The sequence below is a fragment of the Eptesicus fuscus genome, chromosome 8 (genome assembly GCF_027574615.1).
Source record: "Eptesicus fuscus isolate TK198812 chromosome 8, DD_ASM_mEF_20220401, whole genome shotgun sequence".
Taxonomy (NCBI): Eukaryota; Metazoa; Chordata; class Mammalia; order Chiroptera; family Vespertilionidae; genus Eptesicus; species Eptesicus fuscus.
Genome location: NC_072480.1, coordinates 7,325,290 through 7,347,995, shown reverse-complemented (window position 1 = coordinate 7,347,995; position 22,706 = coordinate 7,325,290). Strand labels below are relative to the sequence as shown.

Below are 22,706 nucleotides of genomic sequence, written 5' to 3'. Positions count from 1 at the left end.
TTAACAGCACCATTTGCTATACACCCTTTGGTGTCCATCTGTGTTAGTTAATTGCCATAATCAAGAGTAAAAATTAAAACTTTTCTATCTCTATGTCAAGCAGGTCCTTACAGCTTGGAGCAAGGCAACTATCTATAATAATAAAAATGTAATATGTTAATTAGACCGGATAGCCAAACGACCTTCCAGACATAATTCCAGACATCCTTCCAGAAGGCAGTTAGGGACGATCAGGCAGGTAGGCGAGCAGTTGGGGCAATCAGGCAGGCAGAGTAGTTAGGGGCAATCAGGAAGGCTGGCAGGCAAGCGTCCCAGATTGTGAGAGGGTGCAAGCAGGCTGAAGGACCATCCCCTACAGCCCCTTTGCCCCCGGTTTCGTCACCGGGCCTCTAGTGTGTGTGTGTGTGTGTGTGTGTGTGTGTGTGTGTGTGTGTGTATACACATGTGTATATATACACGCACACACACACACACGCACACGCACACACACTGAGTGGCCAGATTATTACGATCTCTGAATGCATAATAATCTGGACACTCAGTATATATATATATTAGAGGCCCAGTGCATGAATTCGTGCATGGGTGGGGTCCGGCCAGCCTGGCCAGGGGTAGGGGACATGGGTGGTTGGCCAGTCTGCCTGCTGGTCGAACTCCTGGTCGAGGGGACAATTTGCATATTAGCCTCTTATTGTATAGGATATACACTGAGTGGCCAGATTATTATGCATTCAGAGATCATCATAATCTGGCCACTCAGTGAGTGTGTGTGTGTGTGTGTGTGTGTGTGTGTGTGTGTGTGTGGCCGGCCTGCCTGCTGATCGAACTCCTGGTCGAGGGGACAATTTGCATATTAGCCTCTTATTGTATAGGATATACAATAAGAGACTAATATGTATATTTGGTTTCCTAATATTTTGTTTAGAAATTTTGCATCTATGTTTATGAACAAGATTATTCTGTGAAATTTTTCCCCCCTTTCTCTTATTTTTCACATTGGGTCTTGGTATAATGTTTAGGGAGTTAGTTGCATAAAATTAGATAGAAAGGATTCCCTTGTTTTCTAGTCCTTGGAATTATTCATGTGACAAAATTCCAGATGTTCCCCTTTATCCTCAGGTAATATGTTGCGAGACCCCCAGTGGATGGCTGAAACTATGGAAAGTACCTAACCCTATACAGGGATGGGCAAAAGTGGGTTTACAATTGTTAGTACACAGCACACAAAGTTTATTCTTGTTTACTATTAATTTGTTTTTTTTTCCATATGAACAAACCTACTTTTGCCATCCCTTGTATATGCTATATTTTCCTACACATACATACCTTTTCACTTAAAGGAAGTAATTTTAGGCTGCTCTTTGGCATATCTGAATTGCCAGCATCACAACTCTTACACTTTGGAGCCCTTACTAAGTAAAATAATTATGAGCACTAACACTGGGATACCACAACAATCAATCTGTTAATCCAGATGGCTAAGTGACTAACTATGGGTAGTGTATACACTGAGCAAGGAATGATTTATATCCTGGGCATGACAGAGTGGGACTGTGTGAGATTTCATCATGCTGCTCAGAACTGTGTGCAGTTTAAAACTTATGTATAGTTTATGAAACTTTCTGACCACTATTAACCGCAGGCAACAAACTGGAAAGTGAAACCATAGATAAAGGGGCAATATTGTATTTCTTCCTCAATTATTTGGTAGAACTCACTAGTAAAGCTATCTAGATTTGGGTATTTTATTGTGTGGAAAGATTTATTGATTGTTCATTTAGTTTCTTAAAAGCATTTTTTTCCTTGATTATTTTTGGTAAGGTGAAGTTTTTCTCCAATTTTGCTTTTGATTCATTCATTATTAGGAAGTACTTAAAAATTTTGAAATGTTTTGAAATTTTCTTTTTTGTTGTTGAAATATAATATAGTTTAGAAAGATGTAAAAATTATAAGTATAACTTTATACAAGTGAAAATAATAGTGTAACCAGCATCCAGATAAGGAACAACATTACCTATATTTAAGAAATCCCTTTTTAATCCTCTTTTAGTTATATATCCATCCAAAGGTTTCTACTATCCTGACTTAAGATCATAGATTAGGTTCCCTTGTTTTGAATTCATGTAGCAATGTTTAACGATGTACCATGTTTTATGCCTGGCTTCTTTTATATAACTTACTTTGTAATGTTAATCTATATTATGTGAAGCAGTAGTTTATTTACTCTGTAACTGTTATATTCCAATTTACCTATTAACCTGCTGTTGATAGGCATTTGTGCTTTCTGTTTTGACTATTATAAGTGATATTGCTATGAACATTTTTATGCCTGTCTTGTGGTGGACAATTTTATGTATTTCTGTTGAGTTAATACCAAGGAATGGGTCCTGGAGCTTACCTTTTTAATTTTCATTTTAAAACAGAAGTTAAGTTAGAAATTTAACTTAAGTACTCTCCTTAGTCACTGCCTGGTGTATTTTTTTTTTTTTTTTTTTTACTTTCAACGTCTTGTACTTACATTTTTATTGTTTTTATGTAAGCTTTCTACATTTAAATTTTAAAATCTCTGTGCTAAGCAATGATCTCCGTGCTATATATGTTAATATAAACTTGAGCACTGCAATCTAAATTTTTCCCCACATTGAGGATGACATTTTTGCTGTCTTTTGGCTTATATTGTTGCAGTTGAGAAGGAACCTCTTAGTTTAAATTAAATACTTTTCATGTCAAGGTAATATGTCTGCTCTTTAAGATTTTGTTTGTTTTATTATTACTAATACTTTGAATTCAATTGTTTTGCTTCTTTAATTTGTGGATTGGTGTTTTATGATATTCTCAAATAGGGGCCTCGGCCTCATTTCTTCTTACACTTCTATGAATCATAAGTTAAACCTTTCTAACCTTTCTTTTTATATTTTTATGTTTCCCTTTTCTATATTTTTGGATAATTTCTTCTTCTCTTCCAGTTCACTAATTTTAATAGCTTTTTCTAATCTGCTAATAAACTTACCAATTGAGTTTTTAATTTCAGTTCTCTATTTTTCCATTTTTAGAAGTTCTGTTTTTTCATTCAAATATTTTAATTTACTTTTTATAATTTTTATTCAGAGTTGTCTTTTATTTCTTTAAAATTATAAAGATAGTACTTTTGTAATCTGTTTGATAATTATAATATCTGAAGTGTTTGTGGGTCTGTTCTTGACGTCTGATATTTCGGCTGGTTCTTGCTCATAGTGCCTTGTTTCCTTAGGCACTTAGTTACTTTTGACTTGATAATGTTCACTGTCCTAGAAACGTCATTAAGACATAGAATGAACATGCTCTCCTCTAGGCAGGACTTGGAATTATTTTAAATACCGTACACTTTCATTAGTTTCAGAGAAGAAGGGAGAGGGAGACTGAAATATCAATGATGAGAGAGAATCATTGATTGGCTGCCTCCTGCACGCCCCACACTGGGGATTGAGCCAGCAACCCGGGCATGTGCCCTGACCAGTAATTGAACCATAACCTCCTGGTTCATAGGTCAGTGCTTAACTACTGAGCGATGTTGGCCAGGCCTTGGAATTATTGATAGTAGGTGCTGGGGTATATATAACCAGTAAGGGGGTCACTGAGTGCATTTGTTGAGGTTCTTTGGACTACTTAGTTATGTGAACCTTAGTAAATGTGTAGACCATGGTCAACACTAATGAGCTCTTGCCCCCTTGTATTAGTTTTTACTTAGTACCAAGGCAGCCTTCTCTGCTGTCCCCTGGGGGTGGTGATGGGGCAAGGGCACATTTTGACTTGTGGTTTATTCTTTTTTTTTTTGCAGGTGTTATCTTTTGGGGGATGGCGTAGTATTCCACATTAATGTCAGGAGGTCTATTATTTGGCATTCTACCTCAACAGAACACCAAAACTGAATTCTAGATGATTTTTCAGGGTTGGCAAGTGTCCAGTGGGCATAAGTGGATATAGTGTAATGCTCCAGTGCTCCATTTACTTCCCTGGGTTTCTATATTCTCTTAGATTTGAACAGAGAAATTTGTGGCACTTTAAAAATATACTTAATTTGCACATTTTTTGTCATTTTTAGTTTTTGTAGTTGGAAGGTTAGTGTAAATAAACTAGCTTGCCACTAATAAAAATGAAAAAAAAGTTGGGAAATGTTCACTAAAATGCTTTTCATTACTTAGGTAGGTGTATTACTGTAAATTAGGAATGTTACTTTTCATGTTTATTATGAATGTTTTTTAATTTTTTGATTTGCAATTAATCACTTTCTTGTTTTTAGGGGTAAAAATATTTCCATCATGGCTCATTCAAAGACGAGGACCAATGATGGAAAAATTACTTATCCTCCTGGTGTCAAGGAAATCTCAGATAAAATATCTAAAGAGGAGATGGTGAGACGGTTAAAGGTGAGTAAAATTGGGTTTTGGTTTTTCCCCCCAATATCCCTTTAAGGGTGTGGGGCTCGATTAGTGCTGTATCTTGTTAGGGTAACTTTAAAAAGCAAATCAAAGCAGGGAATGGGAGGGAAGGGATCTCAGAGAGTGGAGGTAATAAAGAATTGTACGGTTTCTTAGCTATTGTTAATGGGAAAGCAATTAGAAAGGTGAGGCTTAGATTTTCTAGGGCCTACTATAGTTGAGTATAAAGAAAAAATCCACAATATTCATATTCATTTTTGTCTATAGGAAGTTGTCTCCTATGAGAAAGGAAGTTTTAAATTTTTGTACTGAATACTCAGGCTATATTTTACTTATTTTCATAAGTTATTTAAGAGTAGGTTAAAGAGCTTTACTGTATCTTTTCTCTCTGCTTTGACATGCATGAATGAATCAACATTGATGGTGAACTTTTATAAATGAGGCCGTCATTCTATGGCTAGAGTCTCTTCATATGTGTTTGAATAATATTTCTCCTTTTCCTTCATGGCAGTGATGGTCTCTTGATTGTTCTAATGGCTAAAGGAAGAGAGTGGCCAAGGAGAATGTTAAATTGATTTACCAGTTCATATTTTTTTAAATTTTGAGTATTTTTTTCCCCTCCTGGTTGAATCAACTGAGTCATTTATTTTACTTGATCTATCATTATTTACTTATATTTCAAGATAAAAAACTTGCCATAATTAATCAATGAAGGCCCAGGAACTTTAAAGCAAAGTACTGTTTTATAGCTATTGCTGTGTGGTTTATTTTTGTCAGAAGATAAACCACTATTCTAATTTCATGGTGAAGTCTTAGTGTTATAGCTTTATTCTTAAAGTATTATGATGTCAAATATCACATGCTTGTTACTCAAACGCAAATATATCTTTGAGCAGATTCAATTTACCAATATGTGGATATTTTATCTAGTTAGGAACCAGTATATATCTTAGTAAAAATAGTCAAGCTACAAACCCTTTCTGTATAGGGTGTTGTGTGTTTTTTCTTCTGTGTATCTACATCTCTTGACCTATAGAATTTTTAGGGAAACAAGTACATTCATTTCCTGATATTTGTTTATATTTTAGCAGTGGTAGGTAAGCAACCCTATTGTTTGCTAAGAAACTTATGTTAAACACAGAGACTACACTTATAAGCTGATTAGTGTACAGCGAGTTTTAGAGATGTTATTTTCTCCGACATCTTTTTTAATTCAGAGGACTCATATGAGTTATTGATGAGTTTATACCACCATTTAAGTTGTAGACAGTAGTGAGGAATTCCCCCTTATCTAGCCCTTGAGTAAACTTATTTGTTAGTCTTAGAATATTTTGTATAGTGCTTACATTTAGTATTTGTAGTACTAGAGGCCCGGTGCATGAAATTTGTGCAACGGGGGGAGGGGGTGTCCCCTCAGCCAATCTGGGACCCCTTGGGGGATGTCCAACTGCCGGTTTAGGCCCGATTCTGGGATCAGGCCTAAACTGGCAGTCAGACATCCCTCTTACAATCTGGGATCACTGGCTCCTAACTGCTCACCGGCCTGCCTGCCTGATTGCCCCTAACTGCCCTCCTGCTGGCCTGATCACCCCCAACTGTCACCCCTGCCAACCTAGTTGCCCCCAACTGCACCCCCCCTCCCCCCCCCGCTGGCCTGGTCGCCCCCAAATGCCCCTTCTGTTTGGTCGTCCCTCACTGCCCTCCCTCCCCCCACCCCCACCACCCGCCGGCCTCGTCGCCTCACGTAGCTTGTTGTTTGGTTGTTTGGTCGCCCCTCACTAACCCCCTTGCTGGCCTGGTCGCCCCACGCAGCCTGTTCGATCGTCCGTTTGGTTGCGATGGTTGCTTAGGCTTTTATTATTATAGATGCTTTCATTATTTTTGTAGATATTTATGCCCAACTGTATTTTGGTTAATATAATTTATCTTCTTTAATTTTCCTAATTTACACTTACCACTATTTTAGCAAACTTCTTAGAGAAATATAAACAGGATTTGGTGTGGGATAATAATAATTTTTAACATGTCCAAGTACAGCTATAAGTTTTACTAGTATAAATTATAACAATTTGTTAATATGTAAGATGTCACTGTAGAGAAAGAAATAGCTCTCTGCATATAGGTCTTTTTTTCTTTGTCTCTTTTCATAATACACTAGGTCATCAAAGCATATATCTTGAAAGTAATAAAATTAAAAAGTTAGGAGAGTAATCTGGACATTATACCCTGAAACTGTAGTGCTCATCTGGAAGGATTAGTGTACTGTTGATTCTGGCATCTGACATAATAGAACTGAGGGCCTATTCTGTGAAGAACAGTTTCTCACGGCTGCTCTGAGAATTCAGTAAGACATTGGACATTTATTACTCAGAAGTCTAGCTCTACAGCAGAGTGGAAATCCTTGCAGTATGTCTCCAGGACCAATTCCTAGACATTGATACTTGGTGGCCAGCCTTGGTTGTTGATTAGTATTTGCAGCACCACCTAGTGGATGCCAGATGGTCAGCTTTCCTGTGCCTTTGTCAAGTTAGGCAATTTTGTTGTCTTATTTGAAGTGGTGATAGTATAGACTGAGGGTTCATCATAACTACTAGTACTGAAATTAGAGAAAGCTCTTCACAGAATTCAAACTGTACTGTTTCTCCCCATTATGTTTATCCCACTTCTTTTATGTAAATGTTTTTGAAAAAGGAACCTTTCTAGTAGGTTCATTCTATACATGCTATTGAGTCCTAATGAACTATCCATTTCATATTATCTTTTACTGTGGCACAAGAAATACTTTGTTGGATGCTATGGTAGTCTCTCGGGATAGCTTTTCCACATTTAGGGATGCATCTTTGCCATCCTTTCTTGAATCTGTTTACATATTCTTTTTTTTTAGCTGAATATATTAATCCATGTATCTGGAGTGGTTTATGGCTCAGATGGAAAAGTAAACTGTCATTCTAAGTTTTTCTTTAGAGGTATACTTTTCTCTTAATAAAAGGATTAGATATATTAAAAGGATGTGTTTTTAAGAAGGGACATACTCCTTTTATTCCAGTTGTATCAGTGAGATCAGAAGCACTATGTAAGGGTAGCTTTAAATTTTTTAAATCTGGTTAGTTGGTATGCGTAAATTAAAAGTATTTTACTTTGTCTTTTAAAGAAAAGTTATTTACCCTATAGTTTTATAAGGATCTTGTTCTCTCAGGTAGACACTTCCAGAGAAAAGTAAAAGTATATTTATTGGAAGTTTAACCTTTGCAATTAATATGGCTTTTATTTCAGATAACTTTATTTTTACATGAAGGATTTCATTATTTGATTATTGTGTTTTTGTATAGATGGTTGTGAAAACTTTCATGGATATGGACCAGGACTCTGAAGAAGAAAAGGAGCTTTATTTAAACCTGGCTTTACATCTGGCTTCAGACTTTTTTCTCAAGCATCCTGATAAAGATGTTCGCCTACTGGTGGCCTGCTGCCTGGCTGATATTTTCAGGATTTATGCTCCTGAAGCTCCGTACACATCCCCTGATAAACTAAAGGCAAGTACTGATTTAAAGAACTGCCAAGATTGACTGATACTTCTATTTATCTTTCTAACTAAAATGGGAGTTAAAGTGTTTAGGTAATTTCTTTGGCTTCTTAGACATTAAACATTAGCTGAGAAATCTTTTGTTAAACTTATTCTGTTTTCTTTAGAATTTACTTCCTCCCCATAACGCTATTCCCATTAAGTACTTGCTTTTAGAAAACAGTTTCTGGTGTTTATTCTATACTTTTTATGTCATCATTAGCTTTATTTCCATATTACTTGGGGGACAATTGTTTTTCCTTTTGAAAATCCGTGTTTAAGACCATGTTTGTTATTTAAAAGACAGTATCCATTATAAACCTGAACATATATAATCCATTTATATATATCCTAATTCATTTAATGGAAGGTGTGATGTGAATTGTGTTGAAGAAAATAATAGGAACAAAATTTAAATGAAATAGAAAAAAGACCTAGTTATAGTAGTTGTAAATAAAGCCTTATGCATGGTAAATCTTTAAAAGATGAGAAAAGTGGAATAGTGTGATTAATCTAGCTGTAGAAAAAGCATACAAATAGAAAAATGAATAAGGTAGGTTAGGCAGAAAATTAGAAAAACTGACAACAAAAGACACAGTAAAAGATAATTGTGACAAATTAATTAGAGAATGAGTCCATGGGAAGATTATTAATACCCAGTGTGAAAAAATGGCAGTCAATTTAGGTTTATTTTATTTAACAAATATTGATGTTAATTATGTGCCAGGAACTGGGTTTCTCTGGTGAAAAATAAGACTTGATTTTTGAATTTATGCAGTTGCTTCTTGATAATAGGAGTGAGGAACCTACTTATTTGATCATGTCTGCCAAATTTCAGTATGGAATGCCTAAACTTGATGGATATACTTGCTTTACATTTTAATTGGTAAAACAATCTCAGGATGGTGGTGGTAGGAGCTAGTATTTGTTACTTAAAAGTGGAATTAAACATTGAAAGAGTTGAGAATGATCAGAGACTTCAGTAACTAATGTGAGCTGATCGGTGGAGTCATACACCCAGGTGTATATCTTGACTTCTAATTTGAACGTCTCATTTGGAAGTACTTAATTGGTTTAAGGAGTGATTATATTTGATTGACTGTGGCTCTTCCTCACCTGGTGTCTTATTGGCATTCTCATGAAGAGCGAAGTGTAACTTAGTGCTGCTACATGATTTCTTCTACCTCTATTGTGGATTTCTCAGTTTGCATAATCAGTGTCCTGTCTCAAGGATACAGGGTGATGAAAAGTTCTCCCAAAAGAATAGCAATATATCTGTTCTATTTATAACAGGACAATTTATGAGAAGAACATTGAAGAGTTGAGGTTAGAGTCTTTGGATTACTTCATAGCTGAAAAATTAAGAGTATCTTATTTTTTCTGGTCTCTTTTGGGGGTCTTAATTATAAATACTTTTTTCATTTTGTTGGGGTAGTACTTATAAAGTATTCATTTTGAGGGTGTTTTTAAGTATTTATGGAATAGTTTTCACTCTATTTGCTTCAAAGTTATAATTTTCTTTGTCTATAGTAGTAATAATAGAAAATTGTGACACTTTGATTCTTACCTTTCCACTGTCAGTTTATTGTTGTCACCTGACTTCACATTTAGGTCAATGATTGTTGGAGAGATTATAAATGACTGTGGCCTTTCCAACTTCAGGTAGTCAACATGACAGTTTCCATAGTCAAACCAGAAGGGTTTATTCATGGAGGACATACTTTTCACAGTACTGTCATAGTAACCATTTTTGAAGGATGTACTTTTGATAGTGTTTTTCTTGAAAATATACTTAGTCATCTGCATATTACATTTCTTTCCTTTAAAAAATATGCTTGTGTATCATTTTACTTCTAAAGGAAACATTTTTTTCCCTCTTTTGTTGTTAATCCTCACCAGAGGATATTTTCTCCATTGCTTCTTAGAGAGAGTGGAAAGGAGCTAGCAGTGGGTAGGGGCCCAGGGAGGGGGAGAAGGAGGGATGGAGGAAGAGAGAGAAAGAGAGAGAGAGATCCACGTGAGAGAGACACATGGACTCATTTCCTTCCACCTGCCCCTCCCCCCAATCGGAGGTGGGGAGCAAACCCAAAAATAGAAAGCAAGGGATAGAGATAGATTGAAAACTGGTGGGGAGAGACAAATAATTATAACAATTAAATAGGAAGCTTAAAAGTTAACTTCTTAAGGGTCTTTTTAAAATTTCTAAGCGTCTGCGATCTGTTATCTTTTTACTTGGAGATTTTATTTTGGAATTTTAAGGCTCCTAAACTGTGTTCTTGCTATATTATTACCATACATAGGTGCTGTTCTAGCAAAGCTGATCAATTCCCAGTCATTGCTACCTCTTTTATTCTGATAAAGTTAGCATAAATTTTAGTTTTCACTCAATTTTTACGTCTATTTTTTTTAACTTGCTGTAAGATGAAATTTTTCTCTACTTTCAGATCAGAGTAAATGATTTTTATTTTCCTATGAAGGGTAGTAAGTTAATTGGTATTTTCATATGATGTCCTTTTAAAAAATTTCAGCCAAATGCAATTTTTTCTTGGTTGTTTATGATTTATTAGGATAGATACTAGTGCTGAATTAGCTTTAGCATTGGATATTTTAATTTAGCATTCTATAATCTAAACAATACTTTGTGTTTTTTTTTTTAAGGATATATTTATGTTTATAACAAGGCAGTTGAAGGGGTTAGAGGATACAAAGAGCCCACAATTCAATAGGTATTTTTATTTACTTGAGGTAAGCAATATATTATATCTTGAAATGGCATTTTAAATTGTTTTTTTGTGCTGGTATGTTTGCACTAATTAAAGTGTTGATCTTTCATCTTTTTTACCTCTTATTTTAGAACATTGCTTGGGTCAAGTCATATAACATATGCTTTGAGTTGGAAGATAGCAATGAAATTTTTACACAATTATACAGAACATTATTTTCAGTTATAAAGTAAGTTTATACAACTTTTTTAAATATGAAGGGTTTTTAACTTACAGACGAATCTGCGTAAACTGTGTTTGTTATAAATATTGGAAGGCTAAGAGTTGTAACTTAAGTATTCATTAACATTTTTACAGATGATTTAAAAACAAATAACTGAATCAAGTTTGTGATGTAGAAAATAATACAAGGGTAGCATTAAGGCAATCTATACCCAATGTAAAAATATTTCTTGGATTATCTTTTTATCTTTTTATTAACATGTATTACTGACTCCTTAATTCATGTGAATAGTTGAATTATTTGTGTGTTCTTTAAAATTACTATAATGAACTTCATCAAAGCAATTTGATTTTCTGAAGTTAAATATAAAGTTGCATTTGAGTTAATTACTTTTGATTTTGAGACTTGTTAAAATTAGGGGAAAGTAATCCAGGAAATGTAGTTTAAAAAAAGATTTTGGATAATATTATAAGATTTGGGAGCCAGGGAAGCTTTAAATGAATATATAGAATTTGATATAATTAATATTTTAGTATCTTTTTTATAAAGTATAATGCTTATTAGTACCATGTTAAGATTAAATAATGAATATTTTAATTACACCCTAAATATCTATTTTAAATTTCAGCAATGGCCACAATCAGAAAGTTCATATGCACATGGTAGACCTCATGAGTTCCATTATTTGTGAAGGTGATACAGTATCTCAGGAGCTTTTGGATACAGTTTTGGTAAATCTGGTCCCTGCCCATAAGGTAAGTAGCAATATATACTGAAACATATTTAAAGCCTGTTAATGTTAAGGCCTAGAATTTGTGCTTCTGTTGTAAATACAACTTATCCTTCTTTTACTTTAGTTTTGGAGAATCTGCTTCATTGATTGGTATTGATAAATATTAATTGTGTTTAATAAAAATGATACACTTATTAGTCACAAATGTAATGAAAGGTAATAATTTAGTTCATGTGATAAAATATCTGTAATAACTTCATAATATCTCATTTGGATGACACATGTTTCAGGAATTGAGTTTAATAGCTACTGAAATGCTATTATATAACTTTGTATTGGGAGAGGTTGCAAGCAAATAGGCCCTAGTGTAGATTAAGAGGAGGGGTGAAATTAAAAGGGAAGCCTCTACTAATTTGGAGATAGAGGATATATTGCTGACAGTATTTCTTGCCTCAGTGATGTTCATCAAAGGGAATATGTGTGTTTTTCTTTGAAAATAACTCATTTTCCATAATTACTTGGCAGGGGAGATACCATGATCATGAAAATAACTAACTTTCCAGTAAGCAGTTGGAAATATGATTCTATGATTCAAAAGGGATCAAGTTTAAAGAGAGGGCCACAAGAATCACCAGTATAAAGATCTATGCAAACTTAAACCCTTTCTAGCAAGATGTAATCTAAGTTTATAGCTATACAGTATTCATACAAATTAATGCAATGAAAATGACCTCATAATGCAAAATTTCCAAATGCTTAAAATTAGTTCTTAAGTGCTGAAACCCAGACACTGCACATAGCAGTATTAGATCTTTTTTGTTGTTGCTTGTTTGTTTGCTTTTTTAATGTAAAGAAATTAACTTTTTAAAAATTTCAATTTATTGGAGTGACATTGGTCAACAAACATGAACAAAGAGGTTTTAGGTGTGGGTTTCTGTGTTACAAGATCTGTAAATACTGTGTACCCACCACTCAAACTCAAATCTTCTATTATCATATCACTAGAGGCCCGGTGCACGAAATTCGTGCACTGGGGAGGGTGTCCCTCAGCCCAGCTTGCACCCTCTCCAATATGGGACTCCTCCGGGGATGTCCAACTACAGGTTTAGGCCCGATCCCTGTGGAATCGGGCCTAAACCTGCAGTTGGACATCCCTCTCACAATCCGGGACCGCTGGCTCCTAACCGCTCACCTGCCTGCCTGATTGCCCCTTAACTGCTCCCTTGCTGGCCTGATTGACATCTAACTGCTCCTCTGAGGGCCTAATTGCCCCCAAATACCCTCCCCTGCTGGCCTGATCACCCCCAAGGCTTTTATTAGTATAGATATGACCCTGCACAGAAAATTTTACTAACCCTGCTTTACAATAAGGGCTTCACGATTGAATCATTAGGACCAGACACCAAGATTTCCTTTCTTTGAATAATGGAGGAAATAATTATCTTGTCTTTAAGTTGCCCAGAAATTAAAATGAGATAATGACTTAGAAAAGTATAAAAGCACCATATAAAGACAACTGTCTTTTTAATGAAGTGGTAAAATGAAAAACACTATTTTTATTCTCCCCTTCCTTCCTTTACAGCTTTTATTTAAACTTTGAAATTTATAAAAATTTCACTCCAATTTTCATTTCTATACATTCAACATTATTTTGTATTGGTTTCAGGTTTCATATTAGTTACAGAATAGTGGTTAGACAATCATATACTTTACAAAGTGTTCCCCGATATTTCTAGTACCCACCTGGCATCATACCATCATTACAACACTACTGACTATATTCCCTATTTAAGTGACAATGGGTTTACAGGTTCCTTTCAGTGTTTCTTTTGTGTTGCTCGTCCTTCCTTTTCTTTCTCACTTCTTCCCTCATTTTCTTTATATAGTATCTCATTTGGCCATCAAAGCTCAGTGAAGGCACTGGGACACGCTTCATCTATTTTACAGACCAGGAAACTGAGGCCAATTCCAGTTGGCTGTGGAACTGGACTCAGCACACAGGAAGCCCTCAGAGCCATGCTCTTCGCGCTTCCTAAGGGGCAGCCGCCCAGCAAACAGAACAAACCTTCCAGTCAGGCTTCTGAGCCTCTTTCTCAAGCACCTCTTCATTGCGGATGCTCCACATTCTTTCCTCTCCCCGTCCCCTGCCCCCCATTCTTTACTGCCCCCCCTTCTCCGGAGCAGGTGGAAGGCTTCGCACTCACTGCCTAGGCATGCTCTGCCATGGGGCAGGGCACCGCGGGCTTGCTTTTGGGTCAAGGCAGGAGCAGGAGTCACTGCCTCTGAAGTGTGAAGGCCGCCTGAGCGAGGCTGGTTAGCACTGGGAGCTTCTCTGAATCACATCAGTCAGTCCAGTACCCTGCAGTGCAGCACCCCTCCACTGAGGTGGCACCACCCCTCAACCTCCGCCTCAGGGGTGAGGGTCCTTGCCCCTCTGCCCGGGAGTCCTTCCATGCTCCTTGATCCCTGGCTGGGCCCACCCACGTCTTGGGGCCATTGCAGAACCTCTGTCTCTCTGCAGATGAGGCAGATCCCTGCCCTCGGTCTCTGCGAAGCTATGAATCTGTGGCCAGAGGCCAGGTCTGGGTCTCAGCAACCCCATGCCTGCAATGTTCCCAGGGACCCTGGGAGCGACTAGGCAGGTCAGGCCTTGCCCCCGCCTCCCCAGAGCGGCGATGTTCCCAGGGACCCTGGGGAGTGGCTAGGCAGGCCGCTGCCCCTCCTGGGGCCTGCGAAGGACCCGGACCCCTCCTGTGCCGTCTGGTGCTGCCCACCCCACCACCTCCCCCGCTGATGGACTGGTACCTTGTGGGCGGTGTCTGGTGCTGCCCACAGGGCCTCCTCCGCCCCCGATGGACCCGCACCCCCGGAAGCAGGCCATGGTGCTGCCCACCCTGCCTTCATATGCAAATTAACCCACCATCTTTGGTGGGTTAATTTGCATACTCACTGATTGGCTGTGGGCATAGCGAAGGTATGGTCAATTTACATATTTGTCTATTATTAGGTAAGATATGACCCCCTTCCCTCTGGCAGTCACCACACTGCTGTTTGTGTTCATGAGTTTCAGTTTTATATCCCACAAATGAGTGAACTTATATGGGTCTTAGCTTTTTCTGACTGACTGATTTCTCTTACCATAATGTTCTGAAGGTCCATCCATGTTGTTGCAAATGGCACTATTTCAGCCTTTCTTATGGCTGAGTAGTATTCCATTATGTATATGTACCACATTTTCTTTATCCAGTCCGCTGTCTCAGGATACTTTGGTTGTTTTCATGTCTTGGCCACTGTGAGTAATGTTGCAAAGGAAATAAGGGCTCATACATCTTCGTGAACACATGATTTCGAGATTTTCGGGTATATACCCAGGAGAGGGTTTACTGAGTCCTCTGGTAGCTCTATTATTAACTTTCTAAGGAATTGCCGGACTGCTTTTCATAGTGGTTGTACCAATCTACGTTCCTACCAGCAGTGAATGAGGGTTCCCATTTTTCTACAACCTCTCCAACACTTGGTGATTGCTTGTTTTGTTGATAATGGCCACTCTTAACAGGTGAGAGGTGGTATCTCATTGTAGTTTTAATTTGCATTTCCCTAATTGCCAGTCAGGTTGAATGAATGTCTTCTCATATATCTATTGGCTGTTCCTATGTCTTACTTTCAGATCCTCTGCCTACTTTTTGACTGGGTTGTTTGGAGAGTTTTATGAGTTCTTTATATATTTTGGAAATTAAACCTATGTTGGAGCTACTGTTTGCAAATATCATCTCCCATCTGATCAGCTGCCTTTTTATTTGCAGTCAGTTTCTTTTGAGGTGCAGAAGCTTTTTAGTTTGATATAGTCCCATTCATTTATTTTTGCCTTTACTTCCTTTACCTTTGGGATAAAGTTCATAAAAGGTTCTCTACAACCAAGGTCCATAAATTTGGAACCTGTTTTCTTCTATGTTAGTTATTGCTTTGGGTCTTATATTTAGGTCTTTGATCTATTTTGAATTAATTTTTGTACATGGGGACAAACTGTAATCCAGTTTCATTCATTTGCATGTGGCTTTTCAGTTTTCCCAGCACCATTTATTGGAGAGAACATCTTTACACCACTGTGTGTTTCTGTCCCTTTTGTCAAAATATCTGTCCATATACATGTGGTTTTATAGCAGGGCTCTATTCTGTTGCATTGATCTTGTGTCTTTTCTCTGCCAATACCATGCTGTTTTCATTATCATAGCTCTGTGGTATAATTTGAAGTCAGCATGATACCTCCAGCTTTGTTTTTTGTTTTTGTTCCCCTCAGGATTGCTTTGGCTATTTGAGGTCTTCTGTGGTTCCATACAAATCTAAGGATTTCTTGTTCTGTTTCTTTAATGGGGATTTTGATGGGGATTGCATTAAATCTGTATAGTGGCTTGGGTAATATGGCCATTTTAACTGTGTTGATTTTTCCAATCCATGAGCATGGGATATTTTTCCATTTTGTTGTGTCCTTTTCAATCTCTTTTAATAATGCTTTGTGATTTCTAGTATATAGATATTTCACAGTCTTTTTTAAGTTTATTCCTACGTATTTTATTCTTTAGGTTGCAAATGCAAAAGGAATTTTTTTTTCCATTTCTTTTTCTGAAGTTTTGTTTGTGTTCATGAGTTTCAGTTTTATATCCCACAAATGAGTGAACTTATATGGGTCTTAGCTTTTTCTGACTGACTGATTTCTCTTACCATAATGTTCTGAAGGTCCATCCATGTTGTTGCAAATGGCACTATTTCAGCCTTTCTTATGGCTGAGTAGTATTCCATTATGTATATGTACCACATTTTCTTTATTTTGTTTTGTTTGTTTTGTTTTGTTTTGTTATCAAGTTTTGTTTGTTTTGAAGGCAATGGATTTTTGCACATTGATTTTTATATCCTGCAACCTGAATGTACTTATTTATTGTTTCTAATAGTTTAATGATGGAGTCTTTAGGGTTTTCTATATACAAAATCATGTCTGCAAAAAGTGACTATTTGACTTCTTCTTTCTCTATTTGGATGCCTTGTATTTCTTTCTCTTTCCTTATTGGTCTGGCTTGGACTTCCAGCACTGTGTTGAGTAAGAGTGGGGAGAGTGGACATCCTTGTCTTGTTCCTGATCTTACAGAAAACGGTTTCAATTTTTTACCATTGAGTATGATATTAGCTGAGGGTTTATGATAGATGGCCTTTATTATATTGAGGTACTTTTCTTCTATTCCTATTTTATTGAGTTTTTTCCTCATAAATGGATGTTGTATCTTATAAAGTGCTTTTTTTGGATCTATTGATAAGATCATAATTTTTATCCTTAATTTGTTAATGTGGTGTATTACATTGATTGATTTGAGTATGTTCAACCATCCTTGTGCCCCTGGAAAGAACACCACTTGATCATGATGTATTATTTTTTTGGCTGTACTGTTGCTTTCAGTATGTTAGTGTTTTATTTAGGATTTTTGCATCTGTATTTATCAGAGATATTGGTCTGTAGTTTTCTTTTTTGTGTGTTATCTTTGCCACATTTTGGTATCGGGGCTATATTGGCCTCATAGAAGGTGTTAGGAAGTATTCCTTCAATTTTTTGGAAAAGTTTGAGAAGGATAGATTTATGTCTTCCTTGATCCTTTGGTAGAATTCATTGGTGAAGCCAGTGGCCCTGGACTTTTGTTTTTTTTGTAAGGTTTTTGATGGTTGTTTCAATGTCCTCATTGTTGATTGGTCTATTTAAATTTTCCAATTCTTCATGAGTTAGTCTAGAAAAGTTATATATTTCTAGGAACTTATCTATTTCTTCTTGGTTCTTGAATTTGGTGGCATATAGTCTTTCCTAATATTCTTTGTTTTATTAATTTTTGTGCGTAATCCTTTTGTTCTCTACATTTTGTTCAATTCTGCTGTAATTTATATTTCCTTTCTTCTGCTAACTTTGGGCTGCTTTTGTTCTTCCTCTTCTAGTTTTTTAAGATGTGATGTGAGGTTGTTTACATGGGATTTCTCTCTCTTTTTTTTTTTCTTGAGATAGGGCTGTAATGAGATAAACTTCCTCTTATTACTGCTTTCACATCATTCCAGAAGTTTTGATCTGTTGTATTGTCAGTCTCATTTGTCTCTATATATGTTTTGATCTCATCTTCTATTTCTTCTTTGACCCAGTCATTTTTTGGTAGCATATTCTTTAGTCTCCATGTATTTGTGGGTTTCTTTACTTCATTTTTACATTTGATTTCTAATTTCAAGTCATAGTGGTTGTAGAATGAGCTTGGTATGATTTCAACGTTCTTGAATTTGTGGATGGTAGTTTTGTGGCCCAACCAACATGTGGTCTTTCCTTGAGAATATTCCATGTGCACTGGAGAAGAATGTATAATCTGATGTTCTGAGATAAAGGGTTCTGTAAATGTCAATTATGTCTATTTGGTCTCGTGTTTCATTTAAGGCTGATATTTCTTTATTGAGTTTCTCTTTGGCTGATCTGTCTAGAGCTGTCAATGTAGTATTAAAGGACCCAACTATGATTGTCTTTTGATCTGTTTCTCCCTTTAGTTCTGTGAGTAGTTGTTTTATATATTTCGGTGCTCCCTGGTTGGGTGCATATATATTAGGAAATGTTATGTTTTCTTGATGTAGTGTTTGCTTTATCATAACTAGAGGCCAATGTACAAAATTCATGCAGTAGTAGGCCTTCGCTGCCACAGCTGCCTTGATCCCGTGGCTGCAGCCCCGGCTTCATCCCAGAAGGACATCCGGAAGGATGTCTGGTCTAATTAGAATATTATGATTTTATTATTATAGACTACAGGCCCTGTGCACGAAATTCGTGCATGGCGGGGGGGGGGGGGGTGTCCCTCAGCCCAGCCTGCACCCTCTCCAATATGGGACCCCTTGAGGGATGTCCGACTGCCCATTTAGGCCCGATTCCTGTAAGATTGGGCCTAAACGGGCAGTCGGACATCCCTCTCACAATCCAGGACTGCTGGCTCCAAACTGCTCGCCTGCCTGCCTTCATGATTGCCCCTAACTGCTTCTGCCTGCCAGCCTGATCACCCCCTAACCACTCCCCTGCCAGCCTGATTGATGCCTAACTGCTCCCCTGCCAGCCTGATTGCCCCTAACTGTCTTCCCCTGCAGGCCTGGTTTCCCCCAACTGCTCTCTCCTGGAGGCCTGGGTCCCCCCAACTGCCCTTTCCTGCAGGCCCGGTCGCCCCCAACTTCCCTCCTCTGCCAGCCTGGTCACCCCTAACTGCCCTCCCCTGCAGGCTTGATTGTCCTCAACTGCCCTCCCTTGCAGGCCTGGTCCCTCGCAACTGCCCTTCCCTGCTGGCCATCTTGTGTCCACATAGGGGCAGGATCTTTGACCACATGGGGGCAGCCATCTTGTGTGTTGGAGTGATGGTCAATTTGCATATCACTCCTTTATTAGATAGAACTATTATAGATGTGTCCATCTTTGTCTCAACTTTTTTCTTTAAAACTATCCTGTCAGATACAAGTATGGCTGCACCTGCTTTTCTGTGGATGTTATTTCCTTGGATAATTATTTGCTACCCTTTTACTTTGAATTTGTCTTTGCAGCTTAGATGGGTCTCTTGCAGGCAGCATATGGTTGGGTTTTGTTTTTTTATTCACTCTGCTACTCTGTGCCTTTTTATTGGTGAATTTAGACCATTTACATTTAGGGTAATTATTGATGTCTGAGGATTCACTATAGCTATTTTATTTTCGGTTTTCTGGTATCTCTGTGACTCCATGGGTTCTTTTCTGTTGTTTTTCTGTCATTTTTGTTTGGTGGTATTTCATACTTCTGTGTTTTTTTTAAGCTGTGTGTTCTGATTTAGGGATTTTTGTGTGAGGTTGCTATTAGGTTTATTAAAAATAAACCTGTATATATACTATAGTTTTTCTAGTTTTTTCTTTTGAGTGCATCTGCTCATAATTCTCCTTTTCCAGTTCATACTTTTAACCCTTCTTCGTTTATAAGTTTTGTGGTGATCTTACTCTTAGTGTTGTGACCTTATGTTCTTTGTTTCAAGTGTGATAACTCTTTAGTATTTCCTGCAGTGGAGGTTTTCTGGTGATAAAATCCCTCAACTTCTGTATGTCTGGGATTGTCTTTATTTCTCCACATTTAAAGGATAATATTACTGGTTATATTATTCGTGGCTGGTAATTTCTCTCTCAGACGTTTAAATATTTGGTTCCACTTTCTTTTGGCTTTAGAGTTTCTGCTGAGAAGTTGGATGAAATTCTGATGGGTTTTCCTATGTAGGTCACTTCTTTCTTTTCTCTGGTTGCTTTGAGAATATTTTCTTGTCATTAATTTTTGACAGCTTCAATACCTAGTGCCTTGGAGAGGGCCTCTTTGGATTGAGGTAACTAGGTGTTCTGTGTGCTTCTTGGATTCGAGGATCTAGTTCTTTCCATAGGTTTGGGAAGTTTTCATCCACTATTTGTTTGAATAAAGTCTCTGTTCCCTGTTCCCTCTTTTACTCCTCAGGAATACCTATAATTCTAATATTGTTTTTTTCTGATGGAATCAGATAGTTCTCTGAGAGCTCTTTTATTTTTCTTTATGCTCAGTTCTCTCTTCTTCCCTCTCTGTCATTTCTAGATTCCTATCTTTGATAGCACTAATTCTTTCCTCCATCTGGTTGGCTCTGTTTTCTGTGCTCATTAGTTCACTCTTAATTTCCTTAATTGCATACTTCATTTCTCGGATTTCTGATTGGTTCTTTTTTAAAGTTTCAATCTGTTTGGTAAAGTACTCATTTTTGTTCATTGATTTGTTTTCTGAGTGCATTTTCTAACATCTTGTTGAGTATTTTCAGAACTACAATTTGAAATCTCTGTCATTTGTATCACATATTTCCTTGTGTCCACCAGCTTGCTTGCTAAGGATTTTCCATTTTCTTTCTGGTCATTCTTGTTACCGTGGTTATTCATGGTACTTGCTGATCTCACTTGCGTAGGCACTTATCTCCCTGTAAGTATGGCCAATAGGAGCTTTTCCTGAAGTGGTCTTTCTATTTTCCAGTAGATGGTGATGAATTGCAAGATTTTTTTTAGCTCCATTATCTCCTAGTCTTAAACCTCCATAAGACAGTATAGCCAAGCTGCTTGTTGGTGGGTTTTGTTTACTCACCATATAGTGACTCCACCCCAAGCACCTGTCGAGGATGAATCACAGAGGAAACAGTGCTTCTACTACATTAGCTCTTGGTTTACATATAATATGCTCCTAGAAACAACTCTAAGGGCACCAGGGAGGCTAGTTTTGGGAGTCCAAGTGGTAGCAGGGCTCTGTGGTTTAGTTTCTTTGTCTGAAACACCACTGCCCATTCTGCCAGTAGAGAGCCCCATGAGAGAACCCTGTGCTCTGTCGAGCGTCTGCTGAATCAGACACCGTTCACTCCCTCACCATTCCAGCCAAAGGAAGTGCCTGCTAGGCCAGCTTTCTCCCCTCTCCTGCCAAGCCAGGAACTTCACAGTTGCATGGCTGCCCATTGTGGACTTCTGCACTTTCCTCACATCTTGTCTTCCCCTTTATTCATGGTTGCCCACTTTTGGTCTTTCAATGCATGGGTCTATCAGACTTTTGTCTGTGTTGAGCAGGGATTTCTTTGTTGAATTATAGTTGGTTAACTTGTTGAAAATTCAGTGGGAGAGGTCAAGGTATGCTCCCACGCTGCTATTCCTCTGACATCACGCTAGGATTAGATTTATAAGACATACCATTTTATACAGTAAAAAGACTAAAGATGGCATCCTTAAAAGGATTAAAGACATAAAGAAGAATCTAAAAAACACAATAGCCATATACACTGAGTGGCCAGATTATTATGATCTCAGAACGCATAATAATCTGGCCACTCAGTGTATTTGTATCTCAGATGGGTACCAAAAGTATTCTAGACTTTTGCTGGAGATCAACCACCTATTTGCCTGAGCTTTGTATCAGCCAGTGCAAAGGGGAAAACTGATCAGGTGCACGATTTATAGTATCTTTGATATAAAATAAATGAGGTACTCAAGAGAAGTACACTGAATGGCCAGATTATTATGTGTTCAGAGATTATAATAATCTGGCCACTTAGTGTATATGAAAGGAGGAGAAGGAAGTTAGGGAAAAAATAGAAATGAAAAAACGGTCATTATCATTAAAATATTTATTGGGTTATAAACGATATGGAAACCTGGGAGATCAATCTGAGGAAATTTTATAACCACATGAGATAAAGAAAACATAAAAGATGCTAAGACATGAAATATAGATAAAAGGTCTAATATGTTTAATAGCAATTTCAGAGCACCGAGTAGTGTTTTATAGATTTTGAAATAGAAATTTGCTTAAAGTGTTCCAGAATTGATGAAATAGATTAATTTTTGTGTTAGAGGGAATAAAGTGTCATGAGCAGAATAAATAAAAATAAATTACAGTCCCAGCACATACTGGAGAAATTATTGAATGCCAAAGCGTGACTAACCTATAAAGCATAATCGTTAACAATGGAATAAAGTTTAAACTGCTGACATTTTGGTAGCTTAGATAGATGACAGAAGATAATGGAACTTTATTTCCACAGTGCTAAGATAAAATAAATTGTGGGTGTGTATGCATATCTAATTTGAGTGAAATTAAGACATTAAGTGTTCATTTGTCAATAGATCCTTCCTGAAAGAACTGCTTTGTGAGTACTTTAGAATGATGGAAATTGAATTTAAATGGAGTGAGGTACAAACAATATTGGTGAACACAGAAATCCTCTAAATAAGATACACACACACACACACACACACACGTGTGTGTGTGTGTGTGTGTATCTGTGTGTATATATATATATATAGAGGCTAAGTGACTGACCATACATCCGTCTGACTGACTGATAGACTGACTGGCTGGTACATGACATGCACTGGCAATTGAAAAATAAATGTTGACTAGCACATGCGCGATACATATAAAGCTCTCACCGATACACATTTTACTAATTTTCTTTCATCTCTGACACTTCTATTATAGGGAAAGGGCGAACAG

The 22,706-nt window shown here is 37.2% G+C and overlaps 1 protein-coding gene across 1 annotated transcript in view; it reads left to right on the top strand.

Moving 5' to 3' along the window:
- PDS5B (PDS5 cohesin associated factor B) overlaps nucleotides 1-22,706 on the top strand; it is a 238,008-nt gene that overhangs the window by 71,840 nt on the left and 143,462 nt on the right. Inside the window, exons 2-6 of the mRNA XM_054719739.1 lie at nucleotides 4,280-4,406; nucleotides 7,748-7,951; nucleotides 10,639-10,725; nucleotides 10,835-10,932; nucleotides 11,555-11,681. Coding sequence (XP_054575714.1) covers nucleotides 4,299-4,406; nucleotides 7,748-7,951; nucleotides 10,639-10,725; nucleotides 10,835-10,932; nucleotides 11,555-11,681 — 624 coding nt within the window. The 5' untranslated portion in view covers nucleotides 4,280-4,298. The remainder of the gene's footprint in view (nucleotides 1-4,279; nucleotides 4,407-7,747; nucleotides 7,952-10,638; nucleotides 10,726-10,834; nucleotides 10,933-11,554; nucleotides 11,682-22,706) is intronic.